General features: G+C 49.8%; 6 protein-coding genes across 6 annotated transcripts; 4 read left to right on the forward strand and 2 right to left on the reverse strand.

Moving 5' to 3' along the window:
* Window positions 1-792: 792 nt before the first annotated feature.
* Window positions 793-2,444, forward strand: N7489_002220 (Ytp1 family protein; the record flags this gene model as incomplete). The annotated part of the gene is made up of 5 exons (XM_056707975.1): window positions 793-906; window positions 957-1,034; window positions 1,105-1,935; window positions 2,001-2,130; window positions 2,194-2,444. The coding sequence occupies 5 exons, from the start codon at window positions 793-795 to the stop codon at window positions 2,442-2,444; spliced, it is 1,404 nt and encodes a 467-aa protein (XP_056572277.1).
* A 336-nt stretch (window positions 2,445-2,780) lies between these two features.
* N7489_002221 (E1 ubiquitin-activating protein AOS1) lies at window positions 2,781-4,106 on the reverse strand (the record flags this gene model as incomplete). The annotated part of the gene is made up of 4 exons (XM_056707976.1): window positions 2,781-3,674; window positions 3,726-3,912; window positions 3,961-4,018; window positions 4,067-4,106. The coding sequence occupies 4 exons, from the start codon at window positions 4,104-4,106 to the stop codon at window positions 2,781-2,783; spliced, it is 1,179 nt and encodes a 392-aa protein (XP_056572278.1).
* Window positions 4,107-5,244: 1,138 nt separating this feature from the next.
* On the forward strand, window positions 5,245-6,695 carry N7489_002222 (uncharacterized protein; the record flags this gene model as incomplete). The annotated part of the gene is made up of 3 exons (XM_056707977.1): window positions 5,245-5,250; window positions 5,306-6,096; window positions 6,158-6,695. The coding sequence occupies 3 exons, from the start codon at window positions 5,245-5,247 to the stop codon at window positions 6,693-6,695; spliced, it is 1,335 nt and encodes a 444-aa protein (XP_056572279.1).
* A 2,478-nt stretch (window positions 6,696-9,173) lies between these two features.
* ddiA (putative DNA damage-inducible v-SNARE binding protein Ddi1) lies at window positions 9,174-10,566 on the forward strand (the record flags this gene model as incomplete). The annotated part of the gene is made up of 2 exons (XM_056707978.1): window positions 9,174-9,783; window positions 9,860-10,566. 2 exons carry the CDS (start codon window positions 9,174-9,176, stop codon window positions 10,564-10,566), a joined length of 1,317 nt encoding a protein of 438 aa, XP_056572280.1.
* A 195-nt stretch (window positions 10,567-10,761) lies between these two features.
* N7489_002224 (EXPERA domain-containing protein) lies at window positions 10,762-11,701 on the reverse strand (the record flags this gene model as incomplete). The annotated part of the gene is made up of 4 exons (XM_056707979.1): window positions 10,762-10,832; window positions 10,924-11,076; window positions 11,361-11,552; window positions 11,629-11,701. 4 exons carry the CDS (start codon window positions 11,699-11,701, stop codon window positions 10,762-10,764), a joined length of 489 nt encoding a protein of 162 aa, XP_056572281.1.
* Window positions 11,702-12,925: 1,224 nt separating this feature from the next.
* On the forward strand, window positions 12,926-14,121 carry N7489_002225 (TauD/TfdA dioxygenase family protein; the record flags this gene model as incomplete). Its single annotated transcript, XM_056707980.1, has 2 exons — window positions 12,926-13,922; window positions 13,988-14,121. 2 exons carry the CDS (start codon window positions 12,926-12,928, stop codon window positions 14,119-14,121), a joined length of 1,131 nt encoding a protein of 376 aa, XP_056572282.1.
* Window positions 14,122-14,404: the final 283 nt, after the last annotated feature.

Below are 14,404 nucleotides of genomic sequence, written 5' to 3' on the forward strand. Positions count from 1 at the left end.
AGCTCCATCAATCCCTGCCCAACATCCCTGATGTCATTGTACTCATGCAAGAGCTGGGTATAGCGTACGCATGTGGTATTGTAATCGTCCCTGGGATAACCAATGGTTAGAGATGTAAGATGCAATGTTTCGATGTTTATGTAGACTGCATGCAATTGGGGGAGCTGAAGGGTTTTTACTTGAGTTGGGCGGTCACTGAAGCTAAGTCGGCTTCGAGCCTCGCATATTTAGCTTCTAGACTTGCAATCGAAGCGCGGAGGTTGTCCTACGTGGGTGTTAGTGCTTAACGTGATGAACACGGGTAGTGGCAGGGTGGGGGATACTACAGACGTACCATTCGTTCCTGGTCTCGGAAGGACCTGGTTTCTTTGGCTTGATCCATGTAGGTGTGCAATTAGCGGCATATGCATATGTATTGTGGTACGTGGGATGCAAGAGAGGAAGAAGTTATCCATGTACTTACCCAAGTAGGTAGGTACTTCGTACCCCAGAATTATATACTCCTGACCAATCACAGCCACGCTGAATAATCCACTCCAAGCCCCGGGGCCAAGGTTTCTGCTTGCGCGTCCTTGATTTTGCTGTGATGTTATTCTTTAAAAGTTGTTTAATAAGTAAATGATAAAATAGCTACCTATATCACTTGGCTATTCGAGAATACAGCCCTGGAGATCAAAAAGACGGTTCTTTGACTCCACGCGTCGTCCCGCCTAATCGGATGCCCCGGATTGGGTTTACCTGTTGTCCGCATTTGTTCTCTTCTCCCTTGCAACTCCCTACCTCAACCACACCATGGCATATCTTCGCCAGTTTTTATGGACTTTGTCTGTATTAGTGGCCTCGGCTCTCGCCCATGGCGGCCACGAGGCTGTTCCTGAGGGCGAATCTATCTCCCAGGATCCTATCGTATGTGGTACTACGCTATTTCCCTCGCACAAAGCTAACAATGATTCCAGGACTCAACACTATGGACTCATATGATTCTCATGGGGTTAGCTTTTGGCATAATCTTCCCAACGGGAATGGTTCTTGGGGTATGTACCGCTTCACTTGCCTCTCCGTTTCTTCCCTGCCGTCGCATCCATCTCTAACAAAGCAATTCAGATAATCCGCTCCCGCTGGCATGTCCCCGTCCAAGTCGTCGGCACCGTCATCGCCGTGTTAGCCTACTTCCTCGGCCACGCCCACAAAGGCCGCCAATTCGATAAGAACGTGCACGCCTCTGTCGCAAACTGGCTGATGCTATTGCTGGTCGCGCAAGTCGTCCTCGGGTTCTATCTCAAGCTGCATCTTGAGAAGGCGGGCCAGGCTCGCATCCGGTGGATCTTCGTGTTGGCCCATGGCATCGTCGGCAAGGTCATGCCCGTCCTCAGCTGGGCGCAGATGCTATTCGGCGGCATTGCCTCGCTCGGCTTCTGTCGCGATGATCACCTCGGTCAATGTCTGGCCCATTTCATCATGGGCTCCGCCTTCATCGGGTACGGTATCTGTTTGACCATTCTCTTGCTTGTCGGCCAGTATTGGTTGCGCCGTACCGGTCGTAGTCAGGAGTTCTTCGATTCGCTTATCATCGCCGCTTGGGGCTGTGTTAATACTTTCACCGAGCACCGCTGGGGTTCCCCCTGGGCTCACAATGACCTCCAGCATACCACTATGGGAATTATTTGGTGGTGCGCTGGTCTGCTGGGTATGTGGCTCAGCCGTACCCGCAGCGGCCGCCCTAAGCGTAACCTCATTCCGGCCATTGTCATCTTGATTACCGGTTATGCCATGTCCGCCCACCCCCAGTCGCTGATGATCAGTACTATGATCCACTCCATCTTCGGGTATACCCTGATGGCGGCGGGCCTGACGCGCATCATTGAGATCTCGTTCGTGCTAAAGGATAAGCCTGCTCTCTCCGAGCCGAACAGCTTCCAATACCTGACTCCCTTCGTATGTCTCTCCTCCAGTCGATGTGGTATATGTAGGATGATACTGACCTAGTTTCTCTTTTGCAGTTGCTCTACGCCTCCGGTTTCCTCTTCATGGGTGCCACCGAGGAGCAGATGCTCCTGCTGCACAACGCAGGTGTCACTCACGTGTCCTACGTCTTGATCCTCTACAGCATTGCCTTCATTGTCTTCCTCTGTAAGTTGATTCCCTACCCACCACTTATCTTTTCTGGAACACCCACTCATTCTTCTCTTCCAGTCGTCAACATCCTTCTCCACATCTACGCTGTCCACGCCTGGCCCAACTCCGAGTCCACCAACCAGGATGGCCCCATGTACTCCACTCTCAACGGGAACGCGAATGGTCGTGCGCGTTCAAACTCGCAGCAGATCCAAGATGCCGAGGCATTCGAGCTCCATGGCTTGATTTCTGATGATGAGGAGGGTCCTTCTATGGGACCGCGGAAGAATAGCGATGAGGAACTTGGAAAAGAAGAGACCCGTCACTGAGGCCTTGCGTTAATTTATTGATTCCCTTGGTAGGTATATCGTGCATTTTGTGATCTTTTGTTAGACGGCGTCTGGGTTAGGTTGGGTTGGGTTCGAATAGCATTGCAGGTTCTACTACATGGCCTTGAGAATGGATAGCTAATATTTTACCTGAACAAAATTGTACATAGTTTCCAATTTCATGCAATTATCAAGTGCCAATGGTTGCTCGTGTTCTATCGTACATAATAAGACCGAGATCTAAGCCCCGGGTTATTGGAATCCGTAAGAAAAAAGGAGATTCGTAATGCTAAGCCCATCTCAGTCACTGTCCGCCTTCGTCTATTCTAATTGCCCTCACGAATCCCCAGCAACAGGAACTGTAACTGGGTTCCTGACCGGCGGCACAGCAGCCATCTCCGCACCATCATCAGGGAAGAAAGGATGGAGTGAATAAATCGGGCCAACGCTCTTCTCCCCATCAAACAGCAACATATTCTGTAGCGGCTGCTCCCTCGCCGAAAGAACGTTAATAACATCCTGCGCCAGCGCACCGCCCAAAAACGCCGCAACGGGACTCAACTCGCTACCCAGGTTTTGCAGGAACGTCCGTAGGAACACAGAATCCAATGTGAGTGGCTCCAGCTTCAGTTCCTGGTGTCGGTCGCGGGATAGCTTCGTGAATAGTTCCAGGTCTTCGTGGGTGAAGGTCGGGCGGTGGCCGCGTAGTTTTTCGAATTCCCACAGTGCGCGCAGGCAGCTAAGTAGCGGGGTTACTTGCTTGCGACGCCGTGGGAGTCGAGTGTATTCTTCCGGCAGTGGAGAGGTGTTTGCGAGGATGAGCGGTGAGTATACCTCGCGCTTGGTGACTAGCTCGATGATCTTGCTTTCTTCCTTGTTGGCCTCGTTTTGTTCTTTCTTGGTGGTTATGTCGATGATGCTGCGGGTGGGTGTTTCTTGGGTTGCAGGGGGCATATTGGATTTGTTGCGCTCGATCACGAAGTCGTGGCTGATTAGGTCGGCGAAAACGTAGCCGTAGAGGCCGTGTAGACCAGCGGCATAGAAGGGCCTGTTGGCTAATCGGCAGGCGGCATTCACAGTGGTGTTGGTTAGAAAGTCGAGCTCTGTGGCGATCGTGATGTCGAATTGCGCGAAGAAGTCGGGTTGTTTAGTTTTGACATCGGAAGTGTCGATGTTGAGCTTAACCCGAGGGTTCATTTTGTGGATTTGCGGTCCTGCGACTTGCGCGCGCTGCGGCTGTTAGTGCATGGCGGTAGATGTTCTGCCCTGATTATAGCTCACATTCTTCCCAATCACATCCTTCTCACTTTGTGCTTCAGCAATGAAGAACTGCGCTCCCAGGTCCTCGTCTGTGACGTCCTGGTGGTCGATTATGGTGAGTGACCCGATGCCCGCCAGGACGAGGTTCTTGGCCACTTCATTCGCGAGAGCTTTCACAGTGATGAGGAGGATATTTGCAGATCGGATTCTAGCTGTGGTTAGGATATGTAGCGTTTTAGTAAGCTGGGTTGCTCACTTTTCTTGTGCGTGCACTCCCCACAAGCGGATCTGTCGGTCATACAGGGCGATTTCATCTGGCAAAGTCAGTAAGGGTTGGGTCAGATTCTAGTGGTTGACCATACCAGCACTGATTGACTGTGCATTATCTTGTTGCTCCGCCATAATGCCGATCAAGTGGTTGAGATGAGAGTACAATCTTTCCCAGGTGCGCGGTGGGCAATGCGAAGCCCTTGGAGTTATATTTTGGGGGATTCAATGTCGAGTGAAAAGTAATTAGTGACTTAGTGGCTTAATGGGGTGTGCAATGGAAGTGGAAGTTTCGAAGTTGTAGAAGGAGGTTCAGAAGTCCAAGAAGTTGAATGGGTTTCGATGTCAGGTGACCAGGGAGCTACTGTGTGGGGCTGTGGGGACAAAGAAGTATACAACTTTATGATCAGGATATCTGATCTGATTTATACGTTCATTTAGGATAGAATGCCAGTTAGATAGGGAATATGGACAAATTAGCAGAAGATGTTCAATATATTCTAAGTATAGCAAGTTTGAGTGTATGTGATTCTATGGTGCTATGATTCTAGGTCACTAGCAATGCTATAACTAGTTAGGTGCTGCTAACTATAAAGGCTACAGATGAAGTCGATATGTAGAATTTACCCAACGCCACCTAGTAGCAAATATAAATCTCTCTGGATAAGTTCTAGCCTCTTCTAACAGATTATTTACTACAATACTATATATACAGCATTTCTTGCAGAAATTTCCCTTCCTCGCATTGCCTATATAGGCTTTCGAGCTATACGTTAGGCGGAAGGTGCTATCTTGTCTATCAGATGAGGTTCGGCATTATTTATTCATTTAAAAGGATATTGATACACAGATGCCACTTTCGTGGGTCTTGGTCCTTTCTTATAGAAATCTATGAGCTCAAAGAGCTATGTGGCTATGTGACACAGTTAGTTATTAACCCAGGCCTGATAAAGGAGTTTATATGAGGAACGAAGTGCAGAATGAAAACGACGAGCTGAATGAAATATATAAAAGAAGTTGTAGCCCGTTGGGCCAACTTTCCAACCTCAACCTTCCCCTTCCACTAGCGATGATCTAATCGACCATCACGTGTTATCAATCTTGGACAACTCACAAGGTTGCCAACTCTTCTCCAGGATTCATCCTTTTGCTTCTTTAATCTTCCTGGGTTTATTTATTTCTGTCGGGTGTGTGCCCAGACGGTATCGCCAACCCCCTATCCCCTGACCCGACATAGCTAACTCCACCTCTCAAGCGGTACCCACGAGCCTGAATGATGGTAATGTCTCTCATGGCTCCTATGCGTCTGGCTGATGTCTTACACTTCCCTTTAGTCTGGGAATTACGATTATCCTCGTGCTTCTTCCTCTTCATCCCGTCGCATATCCCGTACTATCAGGCCTGACGAACGCCCTGAGATTCTCCGTCTCCAGCATCTCCGCAATTTCGTATCGGAACGAAATCGCTCCGGTGCCCACAACGCCTACAACGCCACCCTTGCTTTGGAAACATTAAACCGAGAAGTGGCTGAGCATTCTCTGGACCGAGCTCGCGATCGCACCAACTTTGAGCAAGCCCGGGCCGACATCGATCGCCAGATCCAACAACTGCACTCCGAGACAGCTGGCCCCGCAGAGCGAATTCGGAGCATTTGGCTCGACCAGATTCGCTCAGAACGGGCTCGCACATCGCTCTCCCCAGAGTCACATTCCCTTCGCCATCGTTTGCCCTGGCAAACGCTTAGACCACCAAGCCCAGACGGATCTTTATCCAGGTCGCCGCCCCTAATGCCACCATCCGGCCAGTCGGGCCGTGATGGCCAAGGACGGATGAAGCGTCGCAAGCTGGACACTGATGATAACCGTGAGGAATTCCGAGGCTTCAATTATGGTCAATACGGACAAGTGGTACCGGGAATGCTGCAAATGGAAATCGCTAGCTGCGACGGGGGAAGCTACGATCCGGACAGCGGGTGTTCGCGCCCAGAGAATGTTTTGGACAACAATACAAGTGTCTACTCTACCAAAGAGGCCCGTTGCAACTTGGTCCTCTGTCATCGGGGCGAGGCCCCGTTCTGCTTGAAGAAGATCGTTATCAAAGCCCCTCAATGCGGGTTCGATGCTCCGTATGTCCACCAGCGTGTCTGTACATTGGACTGATGGCTAATTCTGGCTAACTTGAACCAGAATACAAGAAGGTATGGTATTTGTCGCGATGACCTCTGATGAACTGCTTGCCCGCACCGCTCAGTACCAAATTCAATACTCCAGCGGCCGATACCGCCGTCGAGGCCGCCGCAGTGGCATGCAACCATCCCAGGAATACCTCACTGGCTTCCGACCGCCACTCCAAAATCTCGAACGCACAGTCCTCATGAGCCCACATTCAGCCGCCGTTCCGCAGACCGCAGAAGACCCGCAAGCGCAGTTCCACATCACCACCGAGTACGACGAGAATAACGAAGATTCAGACGATGACGAAGACTGGCGCTCTGCATTGCTCGAGAGAACCCAGGCCGAGCAGACGGAAGATCCTTTATCGGATACCGACGAAAGTCCAAGCGATGAGGAAGACCCTTCAAGCAGACATCAGCGTCGCCGACAAATTGAATCAGAACGACTGAGTACTCTCAGCCGCGTCAGCGAGCAGAGACTGCGCCATGGCCCGAGTCTCGTGCATCCAAACCCCCAGCGGAGCCTGCTCACCCAGCTGCCGAAGTTCTAAAGCCACATGCGCGTTTCTTTATCGAGCGAGAGAAGAGCATGGTTACCATCAAATTTGATCCGCCGCCGTATGTATCTTTGGAATTGGATGTGGATAACTGAGTACTGACGTTTCAAGATCTGGTCGGTTCATTCTCATTAAGCTGTGGAGCCCGCGAGCCCACGGAAATATTGATATCGAAAGCATTATTGCACATGGGTATGCAGGCCCGCGCTTCTTCCCAAGTATCGCTGCTCGCTAGTGGTGGAAATAAGGAGTTTTCAGGCGTCTTTCGGACCAGAAGTATAGAAGCTTTTCGTTTTCTTTTTGTCTATAGTATTTCGGCCGCAGCTTTCTTACTAGCGAGCACTAGTAAGACGACGTTATGAATGATTATGATATAACTTTCCAGATTATTGTCCATTTCCCTGACGAGTAGACCACACTAACTATGTAGTATGTGGGATCGTAAGGTATCTAGTAACGTCCAAGGCATGGCAGGTGGTATCTCTAATGCTTCCTTAGGAACACTCTCAAAGTATCTTGAATCGACCCATCTTCTCTTCGCAGCCGTTTCCAGCACAACAGGTGGTAGCGTGCTAATAATTTGAACGATACCTACAACGCACTGTTACATCCATGGATGCTACCCCCGTCCTCGACATTCGCTATTCCCAATCTGGGCACCTACATAGGCAATCTCTCCGGCATGACTACAGCCATGACCTACTCTCTCTACATCCAGCACAGTGGCGACGACAGGGAACGTGAACCTATAAACCCCCATGGCCTAGACCACATCATTGCACGCCGACATCTCGCCCTATAAACGGCAAGTTCAATTTGAAGCAAGGCCCGGTGGCAGCGAGATGACGTTGGTCCAAGTTATATCGCATACCATGTGGCTCAATGTGTGTTGAGTCTCACCATATGGTCTGTCTCGACCGGGCTAGCTTCATATTGACGAAATGATCGACGCCAAGGTGGTAAGTGGGGACGGGGGTCCCTGGTGACCCCTCGGCTATGCGCATTGATAGCTTGCAGCTCGATATAAGTCAAATTGCATCCGTATATTGGAAGGATAATTCAAGTCCATGTTCTCCGCCATGAATCCGGGGAAACCCGGATAAGCACGTAGAAACCCTGCAGGATCTGCTCGGCGTGTTTGGACACGAAGTCAAACAGACGGGGGTTCACCGGCGCCCTCGGGATAGCCAGCATCTTAGGGGCGAAATCTGCGCATCAGTGCAACAACGTAAGTGGGATATCACCGCAGCGAGATACGCGCTGGATTTCAACACGAAGGCTGGCCAGATGAAGCCGAGCCGTGTCTCTTCGTTCTTCTTGTTCGGCGCGGTTAGCTGTTATAAAGATAAAATAAAATAAAATGCGAGTACGGAGATTAAAGGTCGACCTATAAGAATCGGTTCTCGGAAACCGCCCTAACAAACCCTAAGAAACCCCGAAACGGCGCCATGTCTGATCCACGGGACGTTGGGGTTGATGGAGCCAATCTGAAACATTAGCACTAATGCACGGCTCTAGAAACGGTCATCTCGAAAACGGTTACCTATGTTAAATGGGAACTTCGCCAACCGGTTGGTCCTCAATCCATTTGAACGCCTGACTATCGCCTCAAACCCGTTATACGTGTTTATATCCGTTGCAACGTTTATACCGGACAAATGCATGCAGCTACTTAAAGCTATGCTTGGCAGTCTCAAAGCATGGCTAAAGTTCCCTGCATGTGGCGAGTAGCGCGGGGGTGAATGATTCATCAGAACTGCGATATCTTCGAATAGGTTGGGGTCTAGTTTGGGACTGGTCGTGTAGGACAACGGACACGAACCGACGTACTTGTGAAATAGCTAGTCCAGCCTCGGGGCTCTCGGACAGTCCTGCGGACTAGGTAGCCCCGCTGTAGTAGTTTGACAAAGTACGGAAGCCATTGACGCTGGCAACCAACACCGGGAGACTGTGGGATATCGGACATGACCGTACAGAGTAGAGTCAAGAAAATGGGGCAAATCCAAGGCGAAACTTCTATATCCAACAACTTTCCGAGGCTGATGACGCGGATAGGACCTGGTCAGCCATTAGCCTGTTTGGGGGGCCATGGGGCAATGAGTGGAGGAGCTAAACGGCTCAGCGCGGGGCTCATTGCGCATATGCAATACGTAGGTGGGAGAAGATCATGGATGTACGAGACCACGTTAGCTGCAGCACTAGAGTCGGAATAAAAGTCTATGCCATTTCTGATTTGAGGAAAAGAAAGAAATAGAGTGGATGTAAGGGAGAACCCTGGAGAGAGAAAAAGAGAGAGAGCTTCTTAAAGAGTCAGGTGTCCCCTTCCCGCTTTATTAATCTTTCCTCTCTCTCCCGGTCTCTTTCTACTTCTCGGCTTCTCCCATCTTTTTCTTTTTTTTTTCCTCTACTCTTTCTCCTCTCTCTTCTATAGTTTACCTCATCACCTTCCTAGCACACATCCTTGCCGATACCATGCGTATCACCGTCAGCGTCATCCGCCCTGAGCAGGCGGACTCCGACATCATCAACCTAGAAGTGGGCGGTGATATGTCAATCGAGCTCCTCAAAGCTATTGTCGAAAGCGAAACTAGCATCCCACCCGAAGCCCAACAGCTTGTCTATAACAACCAGCTCCTCCAAAACCCCTCCCAAACCCTAGACCAAGCCGGCATCACCGAGGGCGACATGCTCGGTGTGCACGTCACCCTCCGAGCTCCCCAACCAGCCCCTCGCCCCGCCGCTTCCAGCTCCGTCGCGCCCAGACAGAACGCTCAACCCCGCCCCGGCATGCCGGACCCCGAAACTATTCGTCTACATATCCTGGGTGATCCCCGCGTGCGCGAGGCTGTCCGCAGGCAGAACCCAGAGCTGTCTGAAGCCGCGGATAATGCTCAGCGCTTCCGTGAGGTCCTGCTTAGGCAGCAGCAGGGTGAGGCGCAGCGGGAGGCGGAAAAGGAAGCCCGCATTGCGATGCTCAATGCCGATCCTTTTAACCACGATAACCAGAAGGAAATCGAGGAGATTATTCGCCAGAATGCTGTTACGGAAAATCTACACAATGCCATGGAGCATCATCCTGAGTGTATGCTCTATGTCTTTTGAACTGCCTGCTAGGCTGCTGGAGTGAGGATGAAAGCTAACCAAATCTGTTTCTCTAGCCTTCGGTCGCGTGACAATGCTCTACATCCCCGTGGAAGTAAACGGCCACCGTCTAAACGCCTTCGTCGACTCCGGCGCTCAGGTGACTATCATGTCGCCCGAGTGTGCAACATCGTGTAACATAATGCGCCTGGTAGACCGTCGCTACGGCGGCATCGCCAAGGGCGTCGGGACCGCCCCGATCCTGGGCCGGGTTCACTCTGCCCAGATCAAGATCGGCGAGATGTTCCTGCCCTGCTCCTTCACCGTCATGGAAGGGAAGCAGATCGACCTGCTCCTCGGTTTGGACATGCTTCGCCGACACCAGGCCTGCATCGATCTCCAGCGTGGTGCGCTTGTCATTCAGGACCAGGCCGTCCCCTTCCTCGGTGAGAGTGATATCCCCAAGCACTTTACTGAAGAGTTCGAGGCGGAACCTACGGTCAAGGGTGCCGATGGTGCCGAAGTGGGTGCCCGCACCGGCGCGGTCACGCATAAAGCGGAGAACAATCCTAATGCCAATGCCACCCCCAATATTGCATCCGCCTCCGGGTCCGGCTCGTCAGGGTCACAGCCAAGGATCAATATCCGACCTGCGCCTACTTCGCGGTGGCCGCAGGACTCCATCGCCAGGATCACGGAGCTGGGATTCTCGCGCGAGGAAGCCGTCCGGGCTCTGGATATGGCACATGGAGACCTGGAGGGGGCGATCGGGTTTTTGATTTGATCTACGGATGGATTCCGCTTTCTGCATTTACATTCAAGGGCGTTTTGGTCGGGATGGGAACTTGGATTAGCGAGACTTGATCAAAACACGTAATGATGTGTACGATTATAACGCTGGCTTCATTGTAATAGATTGTGTTTATTTTCCTACAGGTACTTGTATAAGTACCGTGAGTCCACGAGGGGTATATGTTGTTTATTCGCGCTTAGTTTTCGGCATTAGTTTGTCGCGTAGACGGAATACCATGTCTAGAGCCATGAACCCGCCTATAATATGTCAGTAACAGGTTTGCATCACCTGGGCAGCCCTGGAAGGCCAATTGCGACATTCTGTCGGACAACCTTGGATTGTACATACCTAACGCCATATACGGAGCATACAGCGTGGTAAGCTGCTGCTTCTCTGCGACCGAACGGTCGGTCCAACTCCACACAACCACCAGAGACGTCAGCGTGGTGATGAAGGCTTGAATACCGAAGACGAGGAGATGCACAGGGACGAGGGGGTGGTCTAGATGAATTGGAAATTGTGTTAGTTGCTTATTGCGTCTTTTTCATTTTTTCATTGTGATGCCATTCCCCTGTTCGGGGAAGATAAGGATATGTAGTCAGATTTCCAGATATTGCATTTGATATAGATATGTAATGGATATAATGGATATAAGACGTGATGTAGATGTAGGTGGTTGGGGGTTGGACTGGACTGGATAGACAAGGATACAAGGATATACATAGTATATACATAGTACCATGTACGATGTACGAGCATAAGCTTGAGGGAAAGGAGTAAAGTACCTTTAAGCAGACCCCGAGCCGCCCATATCGAGACTGGGAGGTGGTACAGCAGCTCCATCCAGATGAAGACGGTGAACCATGTTGGGGGGTCTTCGAAGAATTTGTCGCGGTAGGTTGTTATGTAGAATTCGCGCAGCTGGTGGGAGAGATTTGTTTGGAGGAAGGATGGTAGGAGAGGGACTGTGTCAATTACTGTATGGTGTTTGTAGGGTGTTAGTATGTGCAGATGTGAGGTTAATGTGGGAGATCTGCAGATAGAGAATCATACGGAGAATGATCGGGACATGGGTGACGAAAAAGAGGAGATAGGCCAAGTCCCGTTTACGAGTGCAGATGGACATGGTTGGGATGTGCTGGGTCATATGCAAAGCGAAGTCAAGGGGTAAGACAAGGAGTGTGTGAATGTGTACGGAGTAGATGTGTACGGAGATACTCCGTAGATGTTTTGGGATGTTCTTGTTTAGGGGTAGAGAATATCAGGTGACCCAGGAACAACATACTCCGTAGTTATAGCTACTACATATAGTTGTATAATTGCTTTTTTGGAGATGTTAGTGTATATCTTAATATTTTTAGACTTAGCCGAGGTTACTACAATGTAGTCCGTATATACATCCAACTTTGACTTGATCTCACCGCTGCTTCTCAATTTTAAGGTGGCCTGACGGAACTCCCTCGGGGAGAGGATGAATCCGAGGGAATTATCAGATATCCATGGGATATCCACATAGATTACCTATTAGACAAAGGACCTTGGATGCCAAATCTCCTAAAAATTACATCACCGGGATAAGGTAGTCATGCATGGATGCATTTGATACAGGGAACTTCCTAGAGAACCCGGTTTGATAGGTCAAAGAGGCAGACTACAGACAGACTACCGGGATGTAGACCGCAAGATCGGGATGCCCTAATTAGCTCAGGACAGGGTGTTCTTCTTTTCCTTTTTTCTTTTGCCCTTCTTTTCCTTCCTTTTTGCCTAATTGCCTCTCTTTTTTTTATTTTTCTCCATGGAGCTTCCTAAATAGTTCTACTTAAGCCGAATCCCATGCCGAATCATAATCTCATGCATAGATCACGGCAGATAATGCAATTGCCATTCAGCCTGCAGTATGCCTTATCTTCGAAGTATTCCCATTACATATGTATATAGCGGTGTACGTAGTACCCTCTTGGAAGCTTTTCGAAAGAAAAAAAGTGGGCGAACGGTCGTGGCACGGGGATTTGCAGTGGGAACGGTAGTGGATGGGATTGACATGGGTTAACGGGGGGATTTTAGTTATTTTAGTTATTTCAGTTCTTTTTTGGTTATTTTAACTTGAATAGGAATATTATTTCTTTTCATTATTATCTTATTATCTCTGACCGCTGTTCGTATCTCACCACTCGGAGATGAAGGGAATTGACTAGTGTTTTAGTTTGATGCGACTATATAGGAGAGAGTATAACTATATATATATATAAAGGAACCATCCCACTTTCTCTTCCCCCTTATCCATCTTATCCATCTATTATATACTCCACTCATACAATCTATACATCTATACAATATACATCTATACACAATGCCTTCCTCAGCCCCCCGTCGTCCAAAGCAGCCAAAAAAGCAAGAACCAATCAGCTACGACATCAACATCCCCTACGTCGATGTAGACAAGCAATCCAAAATCTCAACCAAGTACCCCCAATACCTCCCCTCTTGGGACCCAATTTGGTTCGAACCCCTCCAACCCTTCGAATATGAAGACCCAGCCCTGCGCGTCCGCAACAAATCAAAACCAAACCTGTTGCCCCCAACCGCAAAAGTCTCCCACATCCAGCCAAGCCTAGGAACAATCGTCGAGAACGTCCAGCTCTCAGACCTCTCCGCCGCAGGAAGAGATGAACTCGCCCTCCTCATCTCAGAGCGCAAGGTCGTCGCCTTCCCAGACCAGGACCTCATCGACGCAGGCCCAGACGCCCAGGAATCTTTCATGCGTCACTTCGGTAAACCAAACTACCAGCCCGTCTCAGGCTCAATGACAGATCATCCCGCTTTCCATATCATCCACCGCGACGGAAACAGAGATGAAATCGCCCGTTTCCTGCAGCAGCGTACCACAACCACCCTCTGGCACCAGGATGTCAGTTACGAGATCCAGCCTCCCGGCTATGTCATGCTCGGGCTCCTGCAGGGCCCTGAGGTCGGCGGTGATACCGTATTCGCTGCTACGGACTTGGCCTATAAGCGGCTCTCGCCGGCTGTCACGGCTTTCTTGGATGGATTGAAGGTTACGCATTCGTCGGCTAAGATGATTGCCCATGCCCGCATGACCGGTGGCTTGGTTAGGAAGGATCCCGTTGATACGGTTCATCCGCTTATCCGCGTGCATCCCGTTACCGGGGAGAAGTGTATGTTCTTGAATGGGGAGTTTATTACGAGGATTGATGGTCTCAAAGATTCTGAGACTAAGTGGGTGTTGGATTTCCTCATGAATCATCTGGTTACCGGTCATGATTTCCAGGTCCGTGTGCGCTGGCAACCCAGGACAATTGTGATGTTTGATAATCGGTCGACTATTCGTGAGTTTTTTTTTCTTTCTTCTTTTTCTGGACTTGGAATTGAGGACCTTGCTAATAAAACTTAGACTCTGCCATTGTTGATTACTTGGATGATGATTACGGTGCTAAGGCTCGTCACATCTTCCGCTTGATTGCTCTGGGTGAGAAGCCCATTCCCGTGTATGAGGAAGAGGATGAGGAGGATGAAGAGTTCGAATAGACTGCCATAATGTGATAGAATGGGGTTATGCCGGTGTCTCGGTTTTATAGATTCTAATGAATTTTAATTTAATTTGTTCTTTTGGAAGATCGAAATATTGACTATGTATTCATTTTGCGTGATCAGGGCTATATTCCCTGTATCTTAGAGACCCATTTGACTGTGAATTCGTTTTCATTACCACCCCACGCCTAGAGTTACAAACAAAATCCCAGAACGCACCCGATCCCTTAAAAAAGATCATATGTCAAAGTAAATCTCAGTCACCGCCACGCAGATCTGC

This window comes from Penicillium chrysogenum (assembly GCF_028827035.1).
Source record: "Penicillium chrysogenum strain IBT 35668 chromosome Unknown utg000001l_segment0_segment0, whole genome shotgun sequence".
NCBI classification, from domain to species: Eukaryota; Fungi; Ascomycota; class Eurotiomycetes; order Eurotiales; family Aspergillaceae; genus Penicillium; species Penicillium chrysogenum.